The sequence below is a fragment of the Balaenoptera borealis genome (genome assembly GCF_965194805.1).
Source record: "Balaenoptera borealis genome assembly, chromosome: 12".
Lineage (NCBI taxonomy): Eukaryota > Metazoa > Chordata > Mammalia > Artiodactyla > Balaenopteridae > Balaenoptera > Balaenoptera borealis.
In genome coordinates, this window is record NC_138869.1 from 77005085 (window position 1) to 77024006 (window position 18922).

The window sequence follows — 18922 nt, forward strand, 5'->3', positions numbered from 1 at the left end:
GCTTTTCCCCTTACAGATTCTATTCCAAATATCAGTCCTGGGTGGCACCCAGTTCCCTCCGGCCTCTGTGCCCTCTCCCACCACCTGACTCTTCTGTAGCTTTCTCCTAGTCACCTAGTCATGGATTCAGGACGCCTGGGTCACTCCTTCCCTCCTGCGCTAAGAGCCCTGCCCAGACACACAGCTCCACCCCGCAGCACAGAGCAACGGGCCTGCCTCTGGAGCTAGCTGGGGTCCAGCTCTGGCGACAGTGTGCAGCTCTGCACAGCCAGAGGAGGGCAGAGGCAGGGGAGCAGAGAGGGGCAAAGAGGAGGAGCCCGTGGGAGCTGCAGATCCTTCTAGGTTGGCTTCTAACCCAGACCATAGAGGGTCCGTGGGGAACACATTAAGGTCCTGGGTGCCTGTAGTGGCCACAAGGGTCCTTTACCTCACAGTCCCCTTGTCAGCCTTACCTCGGGACGGCGCCGTGCACCACACTGCTGAGTGTGGTGGCCAGAAGAGGGACTTGGTGGCAAAGCCTTCACCGTGTCAAAGGCTCCCACACATCAGAGTCCCACAGTGACTGTCCAATTCCACAAACAAGTGAAATGGAGCCCTGCTGGATGATCTGCCGAAGTTGCAAGCCATCCAGCGCGTGGCAATATGGGCTTGAATCTCCACCCTGCCAAGGTGAAAGCACTTCTGACCACATACCCTCCGAGAAGACCCATCTCCGGAGTCCACTTAGTCCCCCGGCCAGGAGGGGGATGCTCAGTCACACCCGACTCCCTCTCCCCCTCTCCCCAGCCTGCCATCCTCACCCAAAGAGAGACTCCTGGCACAGCACAAGACTGCCTCAGAGCGGAGGGCTCTTCTCCCCTTTCAGCCAGGAAAGCCCCTGTCCCTGTCAGCTCCCTAGCAGTCGCCACACACGTCAAGTAATCAAACTGCTGCATTTTATTCTGTAGAAAGCGCCGCCCTACATAACCGTGAGCCCGTGTCCAGGGCTACCGGAAGGTAGAGAAGCTCTGGGTGCTTGTGCAGGAGGCATAGGGCACGCCCCGGGAGCGAATCTGCAGGGTGTGGAAGGTGAGGGGTGGGTTTGGGCCTGAGGAGCCGGGGTTCAGGGACTCGGTGTGAGGCTCCATCACAGTCACGGGGACAGCATAGGACACCATCTGGGGCCGGTCATCCTGGCGTCTCACTGTGCCCTTGCCCAGGAGGTGCAAGACACAGGAGAGGACATCAGCACTGCTGCAGGTGGACCCCCTGCCAAGGCTGCTGACCAAGCCCCTGGGAGGACATGGGCCCTTCTGCCAAGCCTCCAGCACCTGGTATGGAGCGGGGAGGGGAAACGATACGTCAGAGACGCCCAGCTTACCGCACCTCTAGCTCCCAGCCCCAGGACAGTGAAGCCATGAGGGGCACCCCAACCCCACTCCTCACCCACTACAGGCTCTACAGTGAGCCAGAAACTTCAAATGTGGATCCATCTCCTCCTGTGGACTGCCCCCTGCCCCCGGCAAAGCCTCCTCACCCAACGCCCACTCCCGCCTACCCGGCAGACAAGCTGGTCAATGTGCAGGCCCTCGTCCCCGTGGGCCTTGAGGATTCGGACAATGAGGCAGTTGAGAAGGTTCCGTCTCTTCTCCAAGTTCCGGCCCTCTTCGTCCTCAGCTTTCAGGTATGTCTGAGCTGGGATGAGCCACACGTTGCCCCTCCGAGGCCTGGGTTCCTCGCTACCATCTCGAATCTTGAGCACCCCTGAAATAAGCGCTGGTCACTTGTGGGGGGCCCTCGAGGAGGCTGGCCCCAGCTCAGGGCAGAGGCCCCGGGGCCCTAAGTACAGACCTCCTGGGGCATCCTTTGTCTCGTGAAGGTCCAGGGGGCCCCTTGAAGAGGTAAGAGGCCCAAATGCCTGATTCAGCACATCTGGAGAGAGCCCCGAGAGCGCCAGCAAACTCTCCACGGAGACCGCCTTAGGAAGAGGAGGGAAGCGTCAGGGCCTCCCCAGGAGGTGGAGCAGAGAGGGTGGAGGGAAGGAAAAGGAGGGACAGGTGGGAGAGCGCAGGGAGGCGTGAGGGGCTGGGCCACCTTCAGCTCGTTGAGATGCAGCAGCAGCCACATCTGCACGGTGGACACATGCAGCGTCTGGTCCCCAAACTGCAGTTCAGCCCGGCCCAGCCATGTCCACTGCAGTCGCCTCTGCGGGGCCTGCTCTAGGGCAGGGTAGCTCTGACCTGAGTGTCAGGGAGGAGGAGGGAGTCAGGGGGGCTGGTGAGGACGCACCATCGGTGGAGCTTTGTCCCCGTTAATCTCTGCAGAGTCTGGGGCCCAGTGTTTCTGGACACTGTGGTTCCTGGTCTGAGCTTCCAGAGCTCGGTCCTCTCTGTGTCTGCCTCCTGGGTAAGGGGAGCCCACCTGTGTCAGGCTGGCTGTGATCAGTGCCTTCGAGGAGTTCCCCAATTTTTAAGGGAGACAAAACCACGAAGTGAGGAAGGATTGGGGCTCTCATCAAACTAGAAATGTCTCCCCCAGTAGTGTAGGAGCTCCCTGAGGGCAGGGTCTAAGTCTCACCCCCCGCTCCTTTGTCGCTGCCCAGCCCAGGATCAGCCCCCACTGGGGAGCTTAGGTTACGATGACTGACCAGGAACGAGACACCCACCACTCTCTGGTGGTCTCAGGTGCCTCCTGCCTCCATCCTCCCCACCACCCACAAAGGGAGTCCTGGGTCTTATTTTAAAGACAGAAAAGACAACAGGCTGGGGATCTGGCACCTGTAGCCCCATCCCAAACCTAAGCTCCTGCCCTTTTCCTCAAATCTACTCCGTGAAGGCTGCCAGCCCCAGGGGCCACCCCCAAGCCCAGGTTCTTTCCCAGTGTCCCAGCCCCCAGTTCTCTCGGCCAGCTGCTCACTCTTGTTGTAGAAGTTGGAGTATCGGTTCAAGGTGCCCCTCAGGTAGGCAGGCAGGCAGGTTCTGGGGTTGAGCGTGTGGCAGATGGAGGCAGTGGGCCAGCAGCGTGGTGACAGGACGAGCACAGACACTTCTGGCATCGCCCCTTCATAGTAAAGGTCCTCGTTCTCATCCTCCTCCTCAGCCGCCTCCTCTCCCGCCCCGCCGGCCGCCGATGCTGCCCCAGCTTCCAGCTCAGCTTCCTCTCCGGTCCCTCTCTCGTGCCCCCTGCCACTGGCCTCGTGGCTCACCTGAAGACGACGGAACACAGGGCGCCCCAAAGCCAGCGGCTCCTCTGGTCTGCCCCATGCCTCTCTCTGTGCCTCCCACCCTCGCACTTGCTAATTCCCTTCCCCAGTGCCCACCTGTATTTTCTTCTCTGTGTCCTCCAGCTTCAGGAGTTCCTGATCAAGCCGCTGGAGCTGGTACACGTGGAACTGGCGCTGCAGCTCCTCCGAGGTGCTCAGGCTCCGCAACATCTGCTGGGGGAGGCGGTTGGGGAAGCAGGGGCCGATCTGCTCCAGCACGGCCCCCTCCAGCCAGCTCGAGCCCACGCTCAGGAGACGGTCCGCCATGTAGTGCCTGCAGCGCGCACAGCCCAGGCCGAGCCTCAGTGTGGGTGCTCGGCATGGCCCCCGCCGCCGCTCCGGGACTCCAGCCTGCCGGGACCCCGGCCTCCCAGCCCCGAGGGCTGGCCCTGCCCGTCATCCTGCCTCCCCCCACCTCCCACTCCCTTGGTCCACACTCACTGGTAGTAATGCTCGAAAGTGGTGGCAATCTCCAGGCCAGAGAAGATCAGGACGGTTTCCAGGCATCGCTGCAGTTGGGCCAGCATCTCCATCCCCCGGGCCCCACCGATCCGGCTGCCCTGGACCCGCTGGTCGATGTGCCGTGCAAACTGCTCGCTTACCTGGGAAGTGGGGAGAGCACAGGAAAACTATGAAGGAGAGAACGGAGGAGGTGAGTGGGAGCAGGGGGAGGGTCTGAGGAAGGAGATATGAATGGCCAGCAGGTTCATCAACTGGTCAGGGATTTTATAAAACTCTTATAAAATCATTAACTGTGTACGTTAACAATACTAAAATGGTGAAAACTGTTTTTTTCACATTTATCATGTCTAGAATCAATCAAACTAACAATAGTAACTCAATGCAAGGAGACACAAGCACACCTCAGAGATATGGCGGGTTTGCCATCATAATAAAGCAAGTCACGCAAATTTTCTGGTTTCCCAGCGCATACAAAAGGATGTTTACGTTATACCATAGTCTATTAAGTGTGCAATAGCATTATGCCTAAAAAACAGTGTACATACCTTAATTAAACAATACTTTATTGCTAAGAAATGCTGACCATCACCTGACAACACAGGGTTGCCACAAACCTTCAATTTGCAAAAAATGCATTATTTGTGAAGCACAGTAAAGCGAAGAGCAATAAAAGGAGGTATGCCTGTAAGTTATGTGCACAAAGATGGTCACACCACGTTGTTACAGCCATGCTTCTGGCTCCCACTTCGCTGTTCTCTGCTTACCAGGGCACTCAGCTTAATTGTCCATCTTCTCTAGCAGACTGTAAACTTTGAGGGAAGGGATTTCGTCTATCTTCAGCTCTTATCTCAGTGCCTGACACATTTTAAGTGCTTATTAAATATTTGTGGAATGATAGGAATGGTGGAGTAAATTATAGTATCGATATATCTATTGGATGGAATTTATACAAAAGTTTGAAGACAAACAGCAACACTGAAAATGGCTTTTCATGTAAGGGTCAAAAGAAAACAGAATAAAGCATTTTAGCTACTTGTGAGTAAACTATGTGAAATGAAGCACACAAGTAGAAGAAAGTATGCTGAGATATATTAGGATGGTACAAAGTGGGTCATTTCTTTCTTTTATCTTACCTTTTATTTTTTTGGAGGGGGGTGCTGTGGGCATGGCTTATGGGATCTTAGTTCCCCGACCAGGGATGGAACCTGGGCCCACAGCAGTGAAAGCGCAGAGTCCTAACCACTGGACCACCAGGGTATTCCTGTTTTTTTGAATTTTTGATAACATGGTTCTATATTAGTATTGTACATGCTCCTTGTTGAATGGGAATGGAAGGGTGGGCCATTCTGAGGAGGGAAAGGGAGAGTTTAGGGGGAGAGGCCCCAGGGGAGGAGAGGATGGGAGGCTTACGTGGGCAGCTCTGAGGAAAGGGAGCTTCAGCAGGGCACTGGCACAGCCGTTCTGCAGCGCCAGCAAGAAGGCTGCCCGTGGCCCAAACAGCTCGGAGCTTGACTTCTGCAGATTACTAAAGTGTTCACAGTAGCGGGGCACAAAGTCATCATCCCGCCAGTGTGAGGTCAGAAAACTGTTGACCTGGAAGGTGGGAAGGGGCGGCAGTGTGAAGGGCAACCCAACAAACCAACGGCACAGTTCTGCCCTCCCTCCCCGCCCCCCCTCCACCACTCCTGCCCACCTGCTCCTCCACCACTGCCCGCCAGCAGCGGGTCAGGTTTCTCATGATGCTGCTGGGAAGCCCCCGGGTGGCCAGGGAGCTCCAGTCATGGCTTCTGTTTCTGCCCTCTGTGGAGACAGGGGAAGGGGCAGAGGCAAGGCGGTGGCAGCCCTCAGCTCCTGGGTCCCCATTCGAGGGTGAGCCTGGGGTTCTTTCCTGACATTCTGCCACCCAAAATGATGCTCCCAGGTGGGGGTGACACAAACCAGAAGATGAACAGGCTGAGCATGCAGGGAGGGGAGACTGAGGAGGGAAAGACGCCTGTAGTATGTGAGTTGGGGGAGGGAAGGCCCCCAACCGAGCTCCCGCCTGAGCCCCCAGCACTCACTGGGCCGAGGAGCGGCCACCACTGGAGGGGCTGCCTCGCAGGGCTCCACGTGCACCAGCAGGTGGGTGAGGCGGCGCACCCGTGAGGAGAAAGCTGCTGCGCGGCTCTGCGGGTTGTGGGCAGCCTCCCGACACTCCAGGTACTGGTCCAGCAACCAGCCCAGCGGGCTGACACCATCCTCATCTGGAGGCAGGGGAAAAACAAGCCAAGGCAGGGCATGTCTCCAGGGCAGTGGGGAAGCTGGGCTGGACAGGAGTGCCAAGAAAGAGCAGCAGGACAGAACGATACGGCAAGGGAGGTAGCAAGGTCCCGCCTGACCATGTGGTGTCAGCTGGCAGCCAGGAGACACGGGAAACGAGGCGGCCCCTGGGCTGTGAAAAGGGGGCTTGGGGGTACTGAATGAACGCAGGTATCCAAAGGGCCAAGAGCATAACCCAGGTGGCTCTAGGTTAGAGCAAGAAGGGGCTGATGAGCAGGGCCGACCAACGGGACAGTAAAGGGGCCAAGGGCAGGGACAGTTACCGGGGGAGGTGATGTTCTGCACCAGGGGGCTGACCAGGGCCTCCCAGCAGGTCTTGCCCAGGGCTCGGGCAGCTTCACTGTCTGGGAGGAAGCGATCGGCAAAATTCTGCTCCTGACGTAGAGCCCCGTTGAGTCTGGGGAGAAGGGTGGGGAGGAAGGTGTTGGGGGCTGGAGGCCTAAGTGACTCCCGTGTCCACCAGCCCAAGATCGCCAGCTACCCCTCTCATGCACACAGGTACACACGCACTCACACACACCTAGAGCTCAGGGACAGGAGGCTCCTGCGGTCCTCCGCGATGTCTTGGCTCCAAGCCTGCGCCCTGACCATGTAGAAGAGGCGTGTGTGGCGACACAGCTGCTCCCGGAACACCGGCCAGAACGTGGGTTTGGGGCCCAGGACCTCTAATCCCCGAATGCGCGTGTCGATGCCGCCCTGCAACGTGCAAAGGCCCATTTCCACCGGCCCCATACCCTCCTCAGGAGGGGCTGGAGAGGCGGCCCAAGACCTGCAACAGTTACAGGCCGCAGAACCTCGTGCCCACGGCTGCCCCTCTCCCCCGGCCCCACCTGTTGGCAGCGCTTTATGCGGATCTGGATGACTGGCCAGAAGCGGTTCAGGTTCTCCAGGAGGACCACCCGGCTGGCAGAGGGCATCACGTTCACCTGGTGGCAAGGGGGTGGCAGGCAGAGAGCGCCGTCACGTGTGTGGATGGGAGTGCTGAAAGAACCCTAGTCTGCTCCCGTTGCCTGCTGTGTCCCTCCCTCCCCCAGCTCTGAGGTGTGCGGGGTCCTGACCGAGGGGTCCTAATGCCACCCTCACTGCTCAGGGCCTGATGCTGTCACACGGGCACAGGGATGGACTTCATCTACTACGGGGCTCAAAGCAGGGAGGAATATAGGCATTTAGGGGTCTGGGCAGGAGGGTGGATCCCATGAGGGGTGGCCTAATGGCACAGGGGTCCCTACCGAGTTGAGTTCCGTGTTAAGGGAGGTGGCGCTGTCGCCCCCGAACACCACCACCCTGGCCGGCATGTAGCTTGAGTCTTCGCCAGCCACCAGCAGAGCCAGCTGCCTGGGAGCGGGGCAGAGGGACCAATCGGAACCGGATCCAGTCGTGTCCTCACAGACACAGCCAAGGGGACGCTGGTCACCTTCAGGGGGATGTGGGTGCTTCCCCAAGACAAACGGCAGGGAAGTCACAGGACAGCGTGGGTGTGTGTCTAGGCACAGGCATGGAGCACGTTACCTGACGAGGACGCCCTGGTGCATGTGCAGGGTGATGTAGTGGGAGCCGGCACTGCCGCTGGACTCCCAGTAGGTCTTGGGGTTGCGGTCTGTCAGTTTGCTGGCCCGGTGCGGGTTGGAGGACACCTCCACCTTCTCCCAGCACTTGTCCTCCTTCACCTCCACGCTGGAGCCTGCGGGCAAGCGGGAAGGGGTGGCGGTCACAGCCCTGGCAGGTGTGGAGGGAAAACAGACTGAGGTGTGGGGACGCGGGGTGACGAGGGGACAGACACGAACCCTGGCACAGGTATCTGAGGAACACGTCAAAGAAGGGGATGTTGATGGGGCGGTGCGTTCGTCTGTGGTCTTCGATCTGGCCCAGCACCATCTGCAGCCCAGACATCAGAGAGAAGAGGTACGGGGAGGGGGCAGGGACATGGAAACACACGTGGAGGAAAAACCCCAGCAGCAGCGGGACTAACTCCGTAACACTGGCAGAGCAGGACCAGCTGGGAAAGCGGGGCCAGGAACAAACGGCCCCAGATTCCCTAGATTCACCTGCCTTCCAACTTCAGGAACACACCCCCTTCCCCTGCCACTGCTTGGGTTTCATACGCTTACCCAGCTGTGAACCCAAAGGCTTCCCCCTGCCCTTCCTCCTGACCTGGATACAGCCTCCTAGGATGTTGGTGGTGAGTTTCCGGTAGAGGTGGGCATGCTTCTCACACTTGAACACCATGTCCCGCAGCTCCTGAGCCAGCTCCAGCTTTCCCAGGTGCTTTTCCAGGGCTTTGGAGATGGCATCTCGGGCTCCCAGCTGATTCAGCACCACGGCATAGTCCCTGCTCACCGAGGCCAGGTGGTGCAGAAAGAGGATCAGCTCCTGGAGCACCTGGGAAGGAGGCAGGGGGAGGTGAATAAAGGGGACAGACCACAAGCATCTTCAGTAGTACTGACTACACACCTACTGTGTGCTGGGTGCCAGGGCTACTGCAGTTAACAGAGTGAGGAAGTAAAAAGACAAGGATGAGGAGACACGAGGGCTCGGTGGAATTAGAGAACCAAACAAACCGCAATGGAAAAGCCAAGAGGTGCCCTGGACCCTGGGGTTCTTGACTACTGATTACACTGGCAATAGGCGCAGGGGGCATCCCGGTGGTTTCTTTTCAGGCCCAGATGTCCCAAGAACCAGCTGTGGGGCTGTGTTATGAGATGCTCAGCCCCCAAGCACAGACACCTGACGGCAAAGAGGGGGCCGAGAAGGACCAGATATATATGTGGACACTCAGTAAGCCCACCACAGAGCTAAAATCTGGGTAGCCGCCAAAGGTGTGTGCTGCAGACACCCGCTGCCTCCATGACCCTAGTTCTCTGACCGCTTCCCAAGTCTTCTGTGCCCAGGAGCGCTCTGTGGCAGGGGACTCTGGGATGTGATGGTCCCCTCTGCCTCCTTCACCCCTCTTCCCTTCACAGGCCCAGCCAAACAGGAGCCACTGAGGCTCTTAATGTAATATAGATATCCTTTATGTAACAAAGGAGATGGCAAATAGGATCACACATTTGGGTTATATTTGCATAATGAAACACAGAAAAGATACATAAATTAATACAAATGGTTACCAATAAGGGGCATGTGGGTGGCATTGGGAGGACAGGGACTCAGGTGGGAGTGAGAATTTTGTTTCTACCTTGTTATATTGTTTTGATTTGTGAACTGTGTGAACGTACGACCTATTTTTAAAAATACAATTCAATTTTAAAAACGAAACCCAAACCAAGAGCACAAAGGCTCCATGGTGCCCTCTCGAGCCGCGCCCAGGGGGTCTGCCTTGCCAGAAGCTGCCTGGCGTCCTCCCCCTCTCAGCATCTCCCCAGGGCAGGGCAGGGGTACCTCTCGGTCAGTGTCTGGGGACCGCAGGCAGGCCATGCAGGCGTCCATGGCCTCATGCCAGGGGAGCAGCAATGCCTCGGGAAAGTCCACCAGCCGCATCAGGATTCTGGGGAGCAGGGGGCAGGAGGAGAGAGATATGCAGCCAGCCTCAGAGACCCCTCTGCCCAGCCCCGCTGCTCACCACCCCCTCACCTCAGAACGGCCAGGTGCAGGGCCTTGTTGGCCACGGGAGTATCGAGGCTCCGCATCAGCGTGAGGAAGGGCTGGGGCTGCCGCTGCAGTTGCAGCAGGAGTGGCTTGACCTCGCTTTCCCGGGGCCCCTCTGAGCTGAGGGCTCGCTCCAGATCCAGGAAGATTTTCCCAGCCAGACCGTAACCCTCCACCAGACGCTGCAGGGGAGTGTTGGGCCACTGAGTCGGGGCTTCTTTTGCTACAAGAAAGGAGAAGTCACAAGAGTTGGCCATTGTTTGTGACGTGAAGGATCAGAAAAGGAGAGACATTCGTAACTCTCAACTCTTGTTTCCTCATTTCTCCTAAAAATATTTTTAATTTTTTTCCCCCTAAACGCTAGGTTTTGGGGATCTCATAGCATCTCTTAATGTACTTTTAAGACAGCTTCATGACAAACTTTTTATTTTGTATTCTTAAAATAGCAAAGGAGCTTCCTATCTGCAAATAGCAGAGCATTTCCCTATATCTGGAAGCATGCAATAATCTGTTTCTCTCTACAATAGAAAAAATTCAATGTGAGGGCTTTCAAGGCTTCAAATTTCTTGCAATGTTCTAACTTGACACTCTCCTTCATACTTTGGAGGGAGGACAATGTCTGCTTCTCCATTCACTGCTCATCTCGAAATTTCAGATTCTTCCTAAAGTGCCATCTTTTCCAGAGAGGATTGCACAAAAACCAGCACAGACATCCCTCCCGGGCTAATGCCCTCCCAGAGGCCAGTGTGCAGAGCTGCTGTCTGTTTGGCACCCCACCTTCCACTGTGGCTGCGTCTGCTGATTCCTGAGGCTGGGCCTGGGCTTCCAGCAGGGATGGGTAGGCCAGCTGCCCTGCCAGGGCCTCGGGCCCGTATTTCCTGTAGACACGGCAGTTGAGCAGGTCCCTGAGAGTGCTGTCATCGAGTCGCTGTGGCAGAGCCAGCAGCAGGTCCTGGGCCAACTCCATGGGCACGGCCAGCTCAGCCAGGATCTCGTCATCCAGAATCTGTCATCGGGGAGAAGCTCTCACTGCAGGCAGCTCTGTTGGTGCAGAGGCTCCAGAGGCACTTGCCAGGGGACAGGAGTTCTGCATACGCCTTCTCCACCCCAAATCTCTCATGGGGGCTCCTCCCAAACAGCTCGCCAACATCTCCAAACATCCTAGACCCCTCCCCTGCAGCCCTTATGCTATCACCCTCCACTTCCCGTCCCGAGCCTTCCAAATGCTCTATCACAGTCCAGCCCTCCAACCTCTGTGTGTCTCTGGGCGGCTCTACCTCCCCATCCAGGTTCTCCTGGAGGATCTGGAGAACCTCCTGATGGTCAGGTCCATCCAGCTTCTTGATGAAGAAGAGGAGCTCCCACCACTCGGCCTGGCTCAGGTGTTCACTCTCCTCAGCGTCCTCATCCTCAGGCAGCACGTAGGGCACGGTGTAGAGCTCTGCCATGGGCTTCCACCGCCAGGAGGGCAGGGCTGTGGAAATGAGAGGGGCACAGGGACGTCACTGCCCGCCCAGCCAGACCACCGCTCCTCTGCTCAGAGCTGATCCCTGCTTCCCCTCTGGGCTCACCTACACCTACAGCTCCACTGACCGCTGCCCCCTGGTACTCATCAGCCTCAACCACATCCTCGATGTCTTCTTCAAAGCCCAGAATCTCCAACATGTGCCAGTGTACCCAATAGGTGCGGCCTGTCGACTCCCACAACACCTGGGGCATATGGGAAAAAAGAGAGGGAAGGGGAAGAGAGCTCACCTAATGACCGGCTGTGGCCCAATGATGAGGACACACAGCCCTCACAGCCCTCAGGCTGACCACCTGGCCAGGTTTGGAAAAACCTCTAAAGAACAAAACCTGTGGTATATGGAGAACACGTACACGCACACAAAGGATGCCTTCCCCAAATGAGAACAGGCTCTCTCCTCTCACCTATCCTTGGTGGCTTATGCCCCCACACTTCCTCCTGGCCTTAACCACACTGCATTCCTGAACTTGACCTTTGGGATGGTCTTGCTGTATCAGTCTTCTTCCTGGGAGTGAGTCCTCCTGACCTCAGAGTCTCCTAAAGGCAGATTTTCTCAGCCCTCCAAACGGCCCCCCTCTCAATTGCTGACCCCCTTTTACCATACCCAGCTTACTGAGGGTTTTCGCTTTGAATGGCCTGCCAGAGGCCCCAGCTTGAAGCCCCAGCTATGCCCCACCCAAGACAGACCCCCAACGGCGGCCCGCCACCGCGCTCTTGCTCACCTGCACAGGGGGCACGCCATTGTTGCTCTGCCGGAACTCGCCCTCGTCCCCGGCACTGATCTCCTCGTAATCGTCCAGCATCCGCACTCGCATCCCCGGCTGCAGTGCGTCCCGCACGTACAAGGCGTAGGTATTGCCACTTGCGAACTCAGAGCGAGGGCGAAACCGCCTTGACCTCCTAAGGGAGGGCAGGGCCTGGGCGGGTGGGTGCCCTGGGCCTGCATCTGCCAGCTGGGGCTGGAAGATGGAACAGGAGGGCCGTGCCGAGGGCCCCTGTCTGCTCGAGGCCCAGTCCCAGCGCATGGCCTGTACCAGCTCCGAGATCAGGGTGCCCATGGCCATGCTGAACTCCAGCTCCAGCCGACCCCTCTCCCCACTCAACTCCTCGGGAGTGGAGCTCTGGGCTCCTGGTTCCACAGCACTGTCATTCAACTGATCCAGGAGGGAGGCGACGTGCAAATAGCGCTTCACCAGGGAGAAGAGCAGCCTTCCTGGGACCTGTAGGACACAATCTTTGGCCTATGTCCCCCTTGCTCCAGCTTTAGTGCCTCTCTCCACACTGTCCTCTGTGGACAGGTGCAAAGGCCTGATCCCCAGATTTTGTCCACAGCTCCCTCCCAACACTCCCCACAGAATACCTGTGGCAGCTGAATGCCCTCGAAAGACATGGGATGTTCAGAGAGCGTGGCCTGTGCAAACAGTGCCAGCAGAGCACAGCGGCTGTCAAAATCCAGGTGTTTCTCAATGGCCTCCTGCTGGCTCAGTGACAGAAGGATCTGGGTCCGGGTCCCTGTAACCCACACCCCCATCAGTAACGGCTCCCTAACCTTGCCCTTCCCAGGCATCTCTCTTAGATGCTCTACTCTCTCACTCCTTTTGCTGCCACACACTAAGAATGACATGATTTGCTGATTTGCTTCAAAAGCCAAAACTTACTATCTTATCCTATGCTATCACTGTCTCATGTGCAATAATCTAATAGTCTAAACTCTTCCTCTGCATAGAAAGACAGTTAATAGGAAGTTCTTGAGGATTCAGTCTCCCCTTTCTGCCGAGATGCCCACACTCACCTTCCCGCCTCCTTTTCTTCCAATCCTAAGACAAGGGCAACAGAATCATTTACGTACTGATGAGATCAGTGGCTTCTGTCACAGGGACCTGTGAGACGCTAAGCTGACCCAGTCCCTCTCCTGCTCCCCTTTCCTCCCCACACTGCCCCTCACCAGCATCATGGGAAGCCAGGGCTTGTATCATCCGGCCTGCGCTCCAGCGAATTTGATAATCGGGACTACTGAGCATGTGCATGAGCAAGTCCAGGACCCTTGGGTCTTTGAAGACCCCCGTGAGGGGCTCAATGCTTGCGTAGGCGCTGAGCACATGGACAGTGTGAAGCAGAGGGGCGGGAGGGATGGTGCCCTCACATTCCTCCAGCTGCCGAAGGGCCCTCTGAATCAGAGACTTCACATCGGTTTCCATCTCCCCCAGCACAGATTTGTCCAGGGCTCCAGCCTCCCCTGCTGTCTCCTGGGAGGGCCCGATGACCTGGCCATCTTCGCCCAGCATCTTGTGGCAGTTGGCATAGATTTCGTCATTGGACATCCACAGCAGGATGTGCTCAGCCTTGCAGTCCACTTGGTTAGAACTGCCTTCCCCGTCATCCCCACGCCGGAGGATGAGCCAGCGGATCTGGTACTCAGGATGCCCATCATGGCCCACTCGCTGGCGTATCAGCTCATCAGGATAGGCGTGCAAGCCGGGCCCCAGGGGCACCCTGAATTCCCTGTAGCGGAGCTCCCCCACCATCCTGGCACCTGGCAACATAAGGAAAAGAGAATAGGCAAGCTAGAGTGAGAGGGGAGGTCAGAAAATCAAGGACACCCAGAAGTTGGGACAGCAAATGTGGCAACAGCTGTCGGGCTGGGTGGGGTAAAGCAGGGCCCAGGAGTTGCCTGCTGCAGGCTGGGTGGGGCCAGGCCTAAGCAGAGGAACACTGGGGTGTTTGTTCTGAAGGAACTCAAAATTTGGGGGCTAAAAGGAGGGTCCGAGGCCCTGCGTGCAGCATGGAGCGAGCTGGTTTGGAGCAGAGGAAAGGGGACAGTGGAGGCAGGGCAGCCTTAGAATTAAAGTGAATCCCAGGGCCCTGGGACAGGCGGCAGCAGACCTGAGAAGGGTGTATGCGAAGCCCAGAGGGGTGTGTGTTTTGGGGAGTTGGGGATCGAGACCCCGAGTGAGTATGGGAAGGGGTGCTAGCTCCAATGATTGAAGCATCAGAGAGTGAGTCTGCAGGGGCAAAAGACCCAGAGACCTGGTGGTGGAGTGAGGGCGCAGGGCGCGACGGGCTGGGAGAAGGGGCTGGTAGGCTGGAGGCGCCGGAGATTGGAGGCGCTTAAGCAGCAAGGCCAATGGGGGCGGCGTGAGGCTCCGAACAGGGTGCACAGGAGACCCGATGGGTGAGGGGCGCGAGGCTTGTAGGACCGGGGTCGAAGACCGGAGAAGCCAGGGGCGCGCGGCAAGGTGCGGGGGAGGGGGCTAGGCCAGATAAACAAGAATCCCGAGGCGCGGCAGAATCGGGGGCGCGAGGCCCGGTGGACGAGTGGGCGGAGGAAAACCCGGGCTCGGGGCGGGGGGCCGCGGCGGGGCTGTGGCCACCTCAGAAGTCGATGGGGGTCCCGGCGTGAGGCCTGTCCTTCGCCGAGCTAAGGACGCGGCGCAGACTATGGCGGCGGCGCTGACGGAGATTTGGGCCCCGCCTGGGCCCCCCGAAGGGGTCGAGGCGGAGAGGCGAAAGGGGGCGTGTTTCCGCAGGACAGGCGGCCGCAGGGGGCGTGGCGCGCGGGATCGAACGCCCTGGGGGCGTGGCGCTGTCTGCTCCCGGCCTGCGCGCAGGTCTGCGGCCTCCGGGGCCTGGCAGGGCGGGGCCTGTCCCCAACCAGCGGCGCCGCCCGCCTAGCGCTGGGGGCCCGTCGCCCGCCCGGAGCCGCCGCTCATTTCCGCCAGGCCAAGCGGAAAGCTAGGGGCCCTGCGAGAGCGCCGGGGCGGAGCCGCCGGTGCCACCTCGGCGACGCGCGGCACCTCCTCCTCCGCCCTTTCCTTTTCCTTTTCATCCCCCTCCTCCTGTCACCGGAAGCGCCTTCCCCGCTTCCCAAAGTCAGAATTGGAAAAGACTTTGGAGGTCATTTATTCCCCCCTCCTCCATTACACATAAAGGCGCGGAGCAACGAGGGGGAGTGGGGGGGCGACTGGAAATGAGAGGGGAACGGCCCGTTTTTGCCCCATACTTTTCTTTTCTTTCTCCTCCCGCCAACGGTTGTTTGCTTCTGTCCCCGCGGCCCCCCCCATCCAGTAAGTACCTCCTCCCTTAAAAAAAACCCAGAAACAGATAAAAATGGGGGCCATTTTATTAGAGTCCAGGGATATCAGCTTTGGGCAGCAGCTGAGGGCAGCTTCACGTAACTCTTCATGGGGGGCAGTGGCCGGATCTTTCGGCCAGCCCAGCCCCCCTTGCGGTGCCATCGCCCACTGTTGGGCCTCTTTCCCAGCCAGCGGTTCCGCCCGGCCTTGCCGATGACCCGTTTGTTATGATCAACGTTGGATACTCGGCCCACTGTTGCTATGCACGTTTCCAGCACCTGACAGAGAAAGCAGATGGAGACGAATGCACCATGGGGGGAAAGAGCCTGACATTGTTGAGGGCATGGACTCTTGGGAGACTTCTTAACACTCAAGGAGAGAAGGGAGAGGAGAGGGGGAAAGCACAACATAATTGAACCTGAGTGCAGGTCCTACAGTAGTTGAAAACAAAAGGCACTGTTCCCTACTCCATCATGGTGCCAGCCTGAAAAGGCACGCCTAGTCACAAGGCAGAAAAGGACAGACCCAGCTCGAGGCAGTTCTCAACATAAAACACCTGGGAGCTATCCTGCACAGGTTAGGTACATTCCAAAAATTCCTCCCTCGCTGATCCCTCGAACCTGCACCCCACACACACACCTGCATCTGCCTCTTAGAGGGCAGCTGGATGATGGCTGTCCCATTCACCTTCCGTAGCAGCACACCACAGGTCCCTGGGAAAGGGAGAAACAGCTTTGCGACCCTCCACAGAGCAGGAGGTGGAGGGCAGATTTCCAAGGGACCACACTCCACACGCTTTGAGGAGGAGAAACACTGAAGCGGGATGCATGTAAGGTTTTAGGTCAAAACACAAGCACCTCTTCAGCCTTGTTTTTCCTTCTTTTCCTCTGCCAGTGGACCAGATGTGGGCCCATGGGTTCAGGGAGTTGCAACCTCAGGTCCCCCTTGGCCTTCCAAACTGTAAGATCCCAAGCAGCTCCTTTCTTCATACCTGCAGCTCGGATATACTGGGCCCCCCGGCCTGGCTCACTCTCCACATTGTTGATGAGGGTCCCCACTGGCAAGGCCCCAAGAGGGTGTGCATCCCCTTCCCGAGCAGCAACTAAAAGACAGTATTTCATCAGCACCAGAACCCTTGCAGCCTCCCAGCCCACACACATCTGGCGGCCATCTCTCACCTGCCATTCGGCCTATGTGGTCAGAGTTCAGGATTGTATCTCCAGCTTGCATGTTTTCTGTGGCAATGATCCAGCGTTTCCGGTTGCCCCCAGCAACCAGAGCTATGTCTGCTGACCTGTTCAGAGTGAGGCACAGGTAAGCAGACCATCTAGGCAGCCTCACATCTCCTGAAAAGCCACAGAGTAGTCATTCAGCCATACCACCACCTCACATCCCAAACTTGCCTACAGGGATCATAGCGGACAGTGATGACCTTCTCCTCAAAGGGTCCTGGCTTGGATTCCTGCTCGGGCCGGAACCTCAGAAAGTCAATCATTCGATAACGTTGCTTGTGGCCCCCACCGATACCGTGCACTTGGATTCGGCCTGTGGTCAGGACAGTGCAGGGACATGACCCTGGTCAGACGAGTCAGTTCCCAGCATTGAGAACAGACCCATCCTAGGCAGAGAGCAGCGCTCCCCAACATTATGACACAAGCAGAAAATGATAAAAATTTGCACAGCACAATGGGGGTGAGGGTGAACACCTACATGGAGCTTGGTAAAAACATAATTATGATATTGAAATTGTATAGAACATCCAGATAAAATCTCTACAAATTACTGAATTCAGTAAGTTTACTGAGAGCCATGTAACTTGTGTTCAATTTCAACTATTGTCAATTTTTGAAGGGTGTGAAGAGGAATGTCATATAACTTCCTGAGTACGTCCAGTTTTCTTCAACTACCTAGATTATCTTTAGGAGCACAGACCACTTGTTTGTTGCTTTGTATTCTACTCTCTCACTCTTACACACATACTACATGCAGAAGGAGTCCAATAAATGCTTTTTAATTACATTCCTCTGCCTGTATCAAAATACAGGCCTAGGATCCTACCATGTTTTTGCCCTTTACTGCTGAAATCTTCTTGTCCTTGCTCCCACCTGTGTGGTTTCGGCCCCCGGACTTCCTCATCTTCACTGGCATAACGGTATACTTGGTACGACTCTTCCAGGACACAAACTTAGCACTAAGGGCCACAGAGGTAAGGACTGGGCGGCAGGGAAGCAACATCGAGGGAGAGGGCAGCGGAAGGAGGACATTGTTTGTCACCTAGAGATAAACAGAAATCTCTTTCACTTGAAAGCTAATTGAAAGAAAAGCTTCACAGAACCAAGGGAGAGGGCACAAAGTTTAGCTTGTAACCTCCTTCCTCCTGGAAGTCCCAGACCAGCTATCCAAAAACTCCACCCATCACAGCTTGCACAAATACCAGTTCGGAATGTTTATCCAGGTGTATGTGTGTTGATTACCTCTCCTCATCTGATCCTCTCACCTCTGAAGTATTTCTTCAATGGAATGTTCTCCCCTTGGTGCATCTTCTTCCAAATTTGGCTCAAAACTCTCCTTCTCCAAGAAACTTTTCCTTCCCTAAACAACTCCCTTCTCCAGGGCTGGTAACTTCCATACACCCATGTACCACCATTGGCATCAGCACCTTTTGCCCATTTTGCTGCATGTTTCTGAGAGTTTTTCAGATATGAATGGAGGGGAGAGATCATTTATGTCTTGTTCCCTGCTGAATTCCCAGCACTTCACAAAGTAGGCTGGTTTGGTTTTGAATTTTAAGTATGCATCTGCCAAACTCTACCATAAGTCTGAAAGGTCCAGGGGAGGTAAGACTTAACTTCTCTTTTCTGTAACTCACCAGTCGCCCACTAGGAACCTTGAGATATCTTCATGTTAGGCTCCTATTCTTGGTATCTTGCCCTGAATTCTCTAATCTCAGTAGTAACTCATCCTTAATGGTTATAATAATGGTTAAGAGCCCAGGCTTTGAAGCCAGATTACCTAGCTCCAATGGTTGGTGTATGACCTTCGACTACTTATGTTTTCTCATATGTAAAATGGGAATATAATAACTAATTTATAAAGTGATTAAAAGGAATTCATTTATTTAAAACGTCTATTACTTATGCTTGGCTTATGAGAGACAATAAATGTTAGTTATTATTGAAACCTGTACATTTGTCTGTAAAGCACTTTCACCTCCAGTATCTTGTCTGAGGAATCCAAGGACCCTGTGAGATAGCAACACTTACAGAGGAGAAAGCTGAGGCTGAGAGTGACTTATCCAAGGTCACAGGCCGGCGTGACTCCTAACCAGACTCGCATCCCCCACCTCGCTTCTCCTGGAGCCCCCTCTCCGGCTGCCCGAACGGAAACAGCCACATTCCCGGGTAAGGTCGATTACCTGGGCGGCCAGGAGCAGGCTTGGGCCGGGGACGGCGGCAATCCGGGGCTTCAGGCTCAGAGAGCCAAGAGCGCGGGTCAGTGCCCGCAAGGCCATGAGTTGGGCCAGGCTCGACTGGGCTCAGCACGCCACCATTACCTTTAGCCAGGCCGCCTGGTGCTACTGGATGACGCTAACAGGTACCCGTTCCGTCGCTCCTTCATGACGTAGAAAGAGGCGGTCAGAGAACCCGAGACAAAGCGGGACACACACCTCTTATGCTCCCTGCTCGTGGTAGAGCCAATCCCCGGGTGGCTCTTAGG

The 18922-nt window shown here is 56.5% G+C and overlaps 2 protein-coding genes across 4 annotated transcripts; both read right to left on the bottom strand.

Moving 5' to 3' along the window:
• Positions 1-918: 918 nt before the first annotated feature.
• CUL7 (cullin 7) lies at positions 919-14811 on the bottom strand. The gene is made up of 26 exons (XM_082345467.1): positions 14504-14811; positions 13078-13665; positions 12493-12644; positions 11855-12352; positions 11179-11317; positions 10885-11081; positions 10385-10613; positions 9593-9830; positions 9401-9506; positions 8174-8401; positions 7807-7897; positions 7532-7703; positions 7252-7357; positions 6853-6948; positions 6543-6718; positions 6286-6419; positions 5764-5946; positions 5397-5503; positions 5114-5296; positions 3683-3843; positions 3299-3515; positions 2896-3184; positions 2074-2219; positions 1831-1957; positions 1538-1743; positions 919-1310 (listed from the first exon to the last, which is right to left on the bottom strand). The coding sequence occupies exons 2-26, from the start codon at positions 13655-13657 to the stop codon at positions 987-989; spliced, it is 5085 nt and encodes a 1694-aa protein (XP_082201593.1). The 5' UTR covers positions 13658-13665; positions 14504-14811; the 3' UTR covers positions 919-986.
• Positions 14812-15234: 423 nt separating this feature from the next.
• MRPL2 (mitochondrial ribosomal protein L2) lies at positions 15235-18894 on the bottom strand. Of its 3 annotated transcripts, none has more exons than XM_082345499.1 (7): positions 18759-18894; positions 17311-17479; positions 16609-16750; positions 16384-16499; positions 16197-16307; positions 15845-15918; positions 15235-15483 (listed from the first exon to the last, which is right to left on the bottom strand). In XM_082345499.1, the coding sequence occupies exons 2-7, from the start codon at positions 17438-17440 to the stop codon at positions 15271-15273; spliced, it is 786 nt and encodes a 261-aa protein (XP_082201625.1). In that variant the 5' UTR covers positions 17441-17479; positions 18759-18894; the 3' UTR covers positions 15235-15270. The 3 variants fall into 3 exon arrangements, with proteins under 3 accessions (XP_082201625.1, XP_082201623.1, XP_082201624.1); XM_082345497.1 differs by having other exon boundaries at positions 18621-18760; XM_082345498.1 differs by lacking the exon at positions 16197-16307 and having other exon boundaries at positions 18621-18760.
• Between the last annotated feature and the right edge of the window lie 28 nt (positions 18895-18922).

Bases quoted from the DNA above. Each gene is read 5' to 3' on its own strand.
- MRPL2 (XM_082345497.1), bottom strand. From the start codon at position 18,716: ATGGCCTTGCGGGCACTGACCCGCGCTCTTGGCTCTCTGAGCCTGAAG. The intron at 17,480-18,620 runs GTAATCGACCTT...GTTTATCTCTAG, and splicing joins GCCTGCTCCTGGCCGCCCAG to GTGACAAACAATGTCCTCCT. The intron at 16,308-16,383 runs GTGAGAGATGGC...ACTGTCTTTTAG, and splicing joins CCACATAGGCCGAATGGCAG to TTGCTGCTCGGGAAGGGGAT.
- CUL7 (XM_082345467.1), bottom strand. From the start codon at position 13,657: ATGGTGGGGGAGCTCCGCTACAGGGAATTCAGGGTGCCCCTGGGGCCC. The intron at 8,402-9,400 runs GTACCCCTGCCC...CCTCCTTCCCAG, and splicing joins CCCCAGACACTGACCGAGAG to GTGCTCCAGGAGCTGATCCT. The intron at 1,744-1,830 runs GTCTGTACTTAG...CGCTTATTTCAG, and splicing joins GACAAAGGATGCCCCAGGAG to GGGTGCTCAAGATTCGAGAT.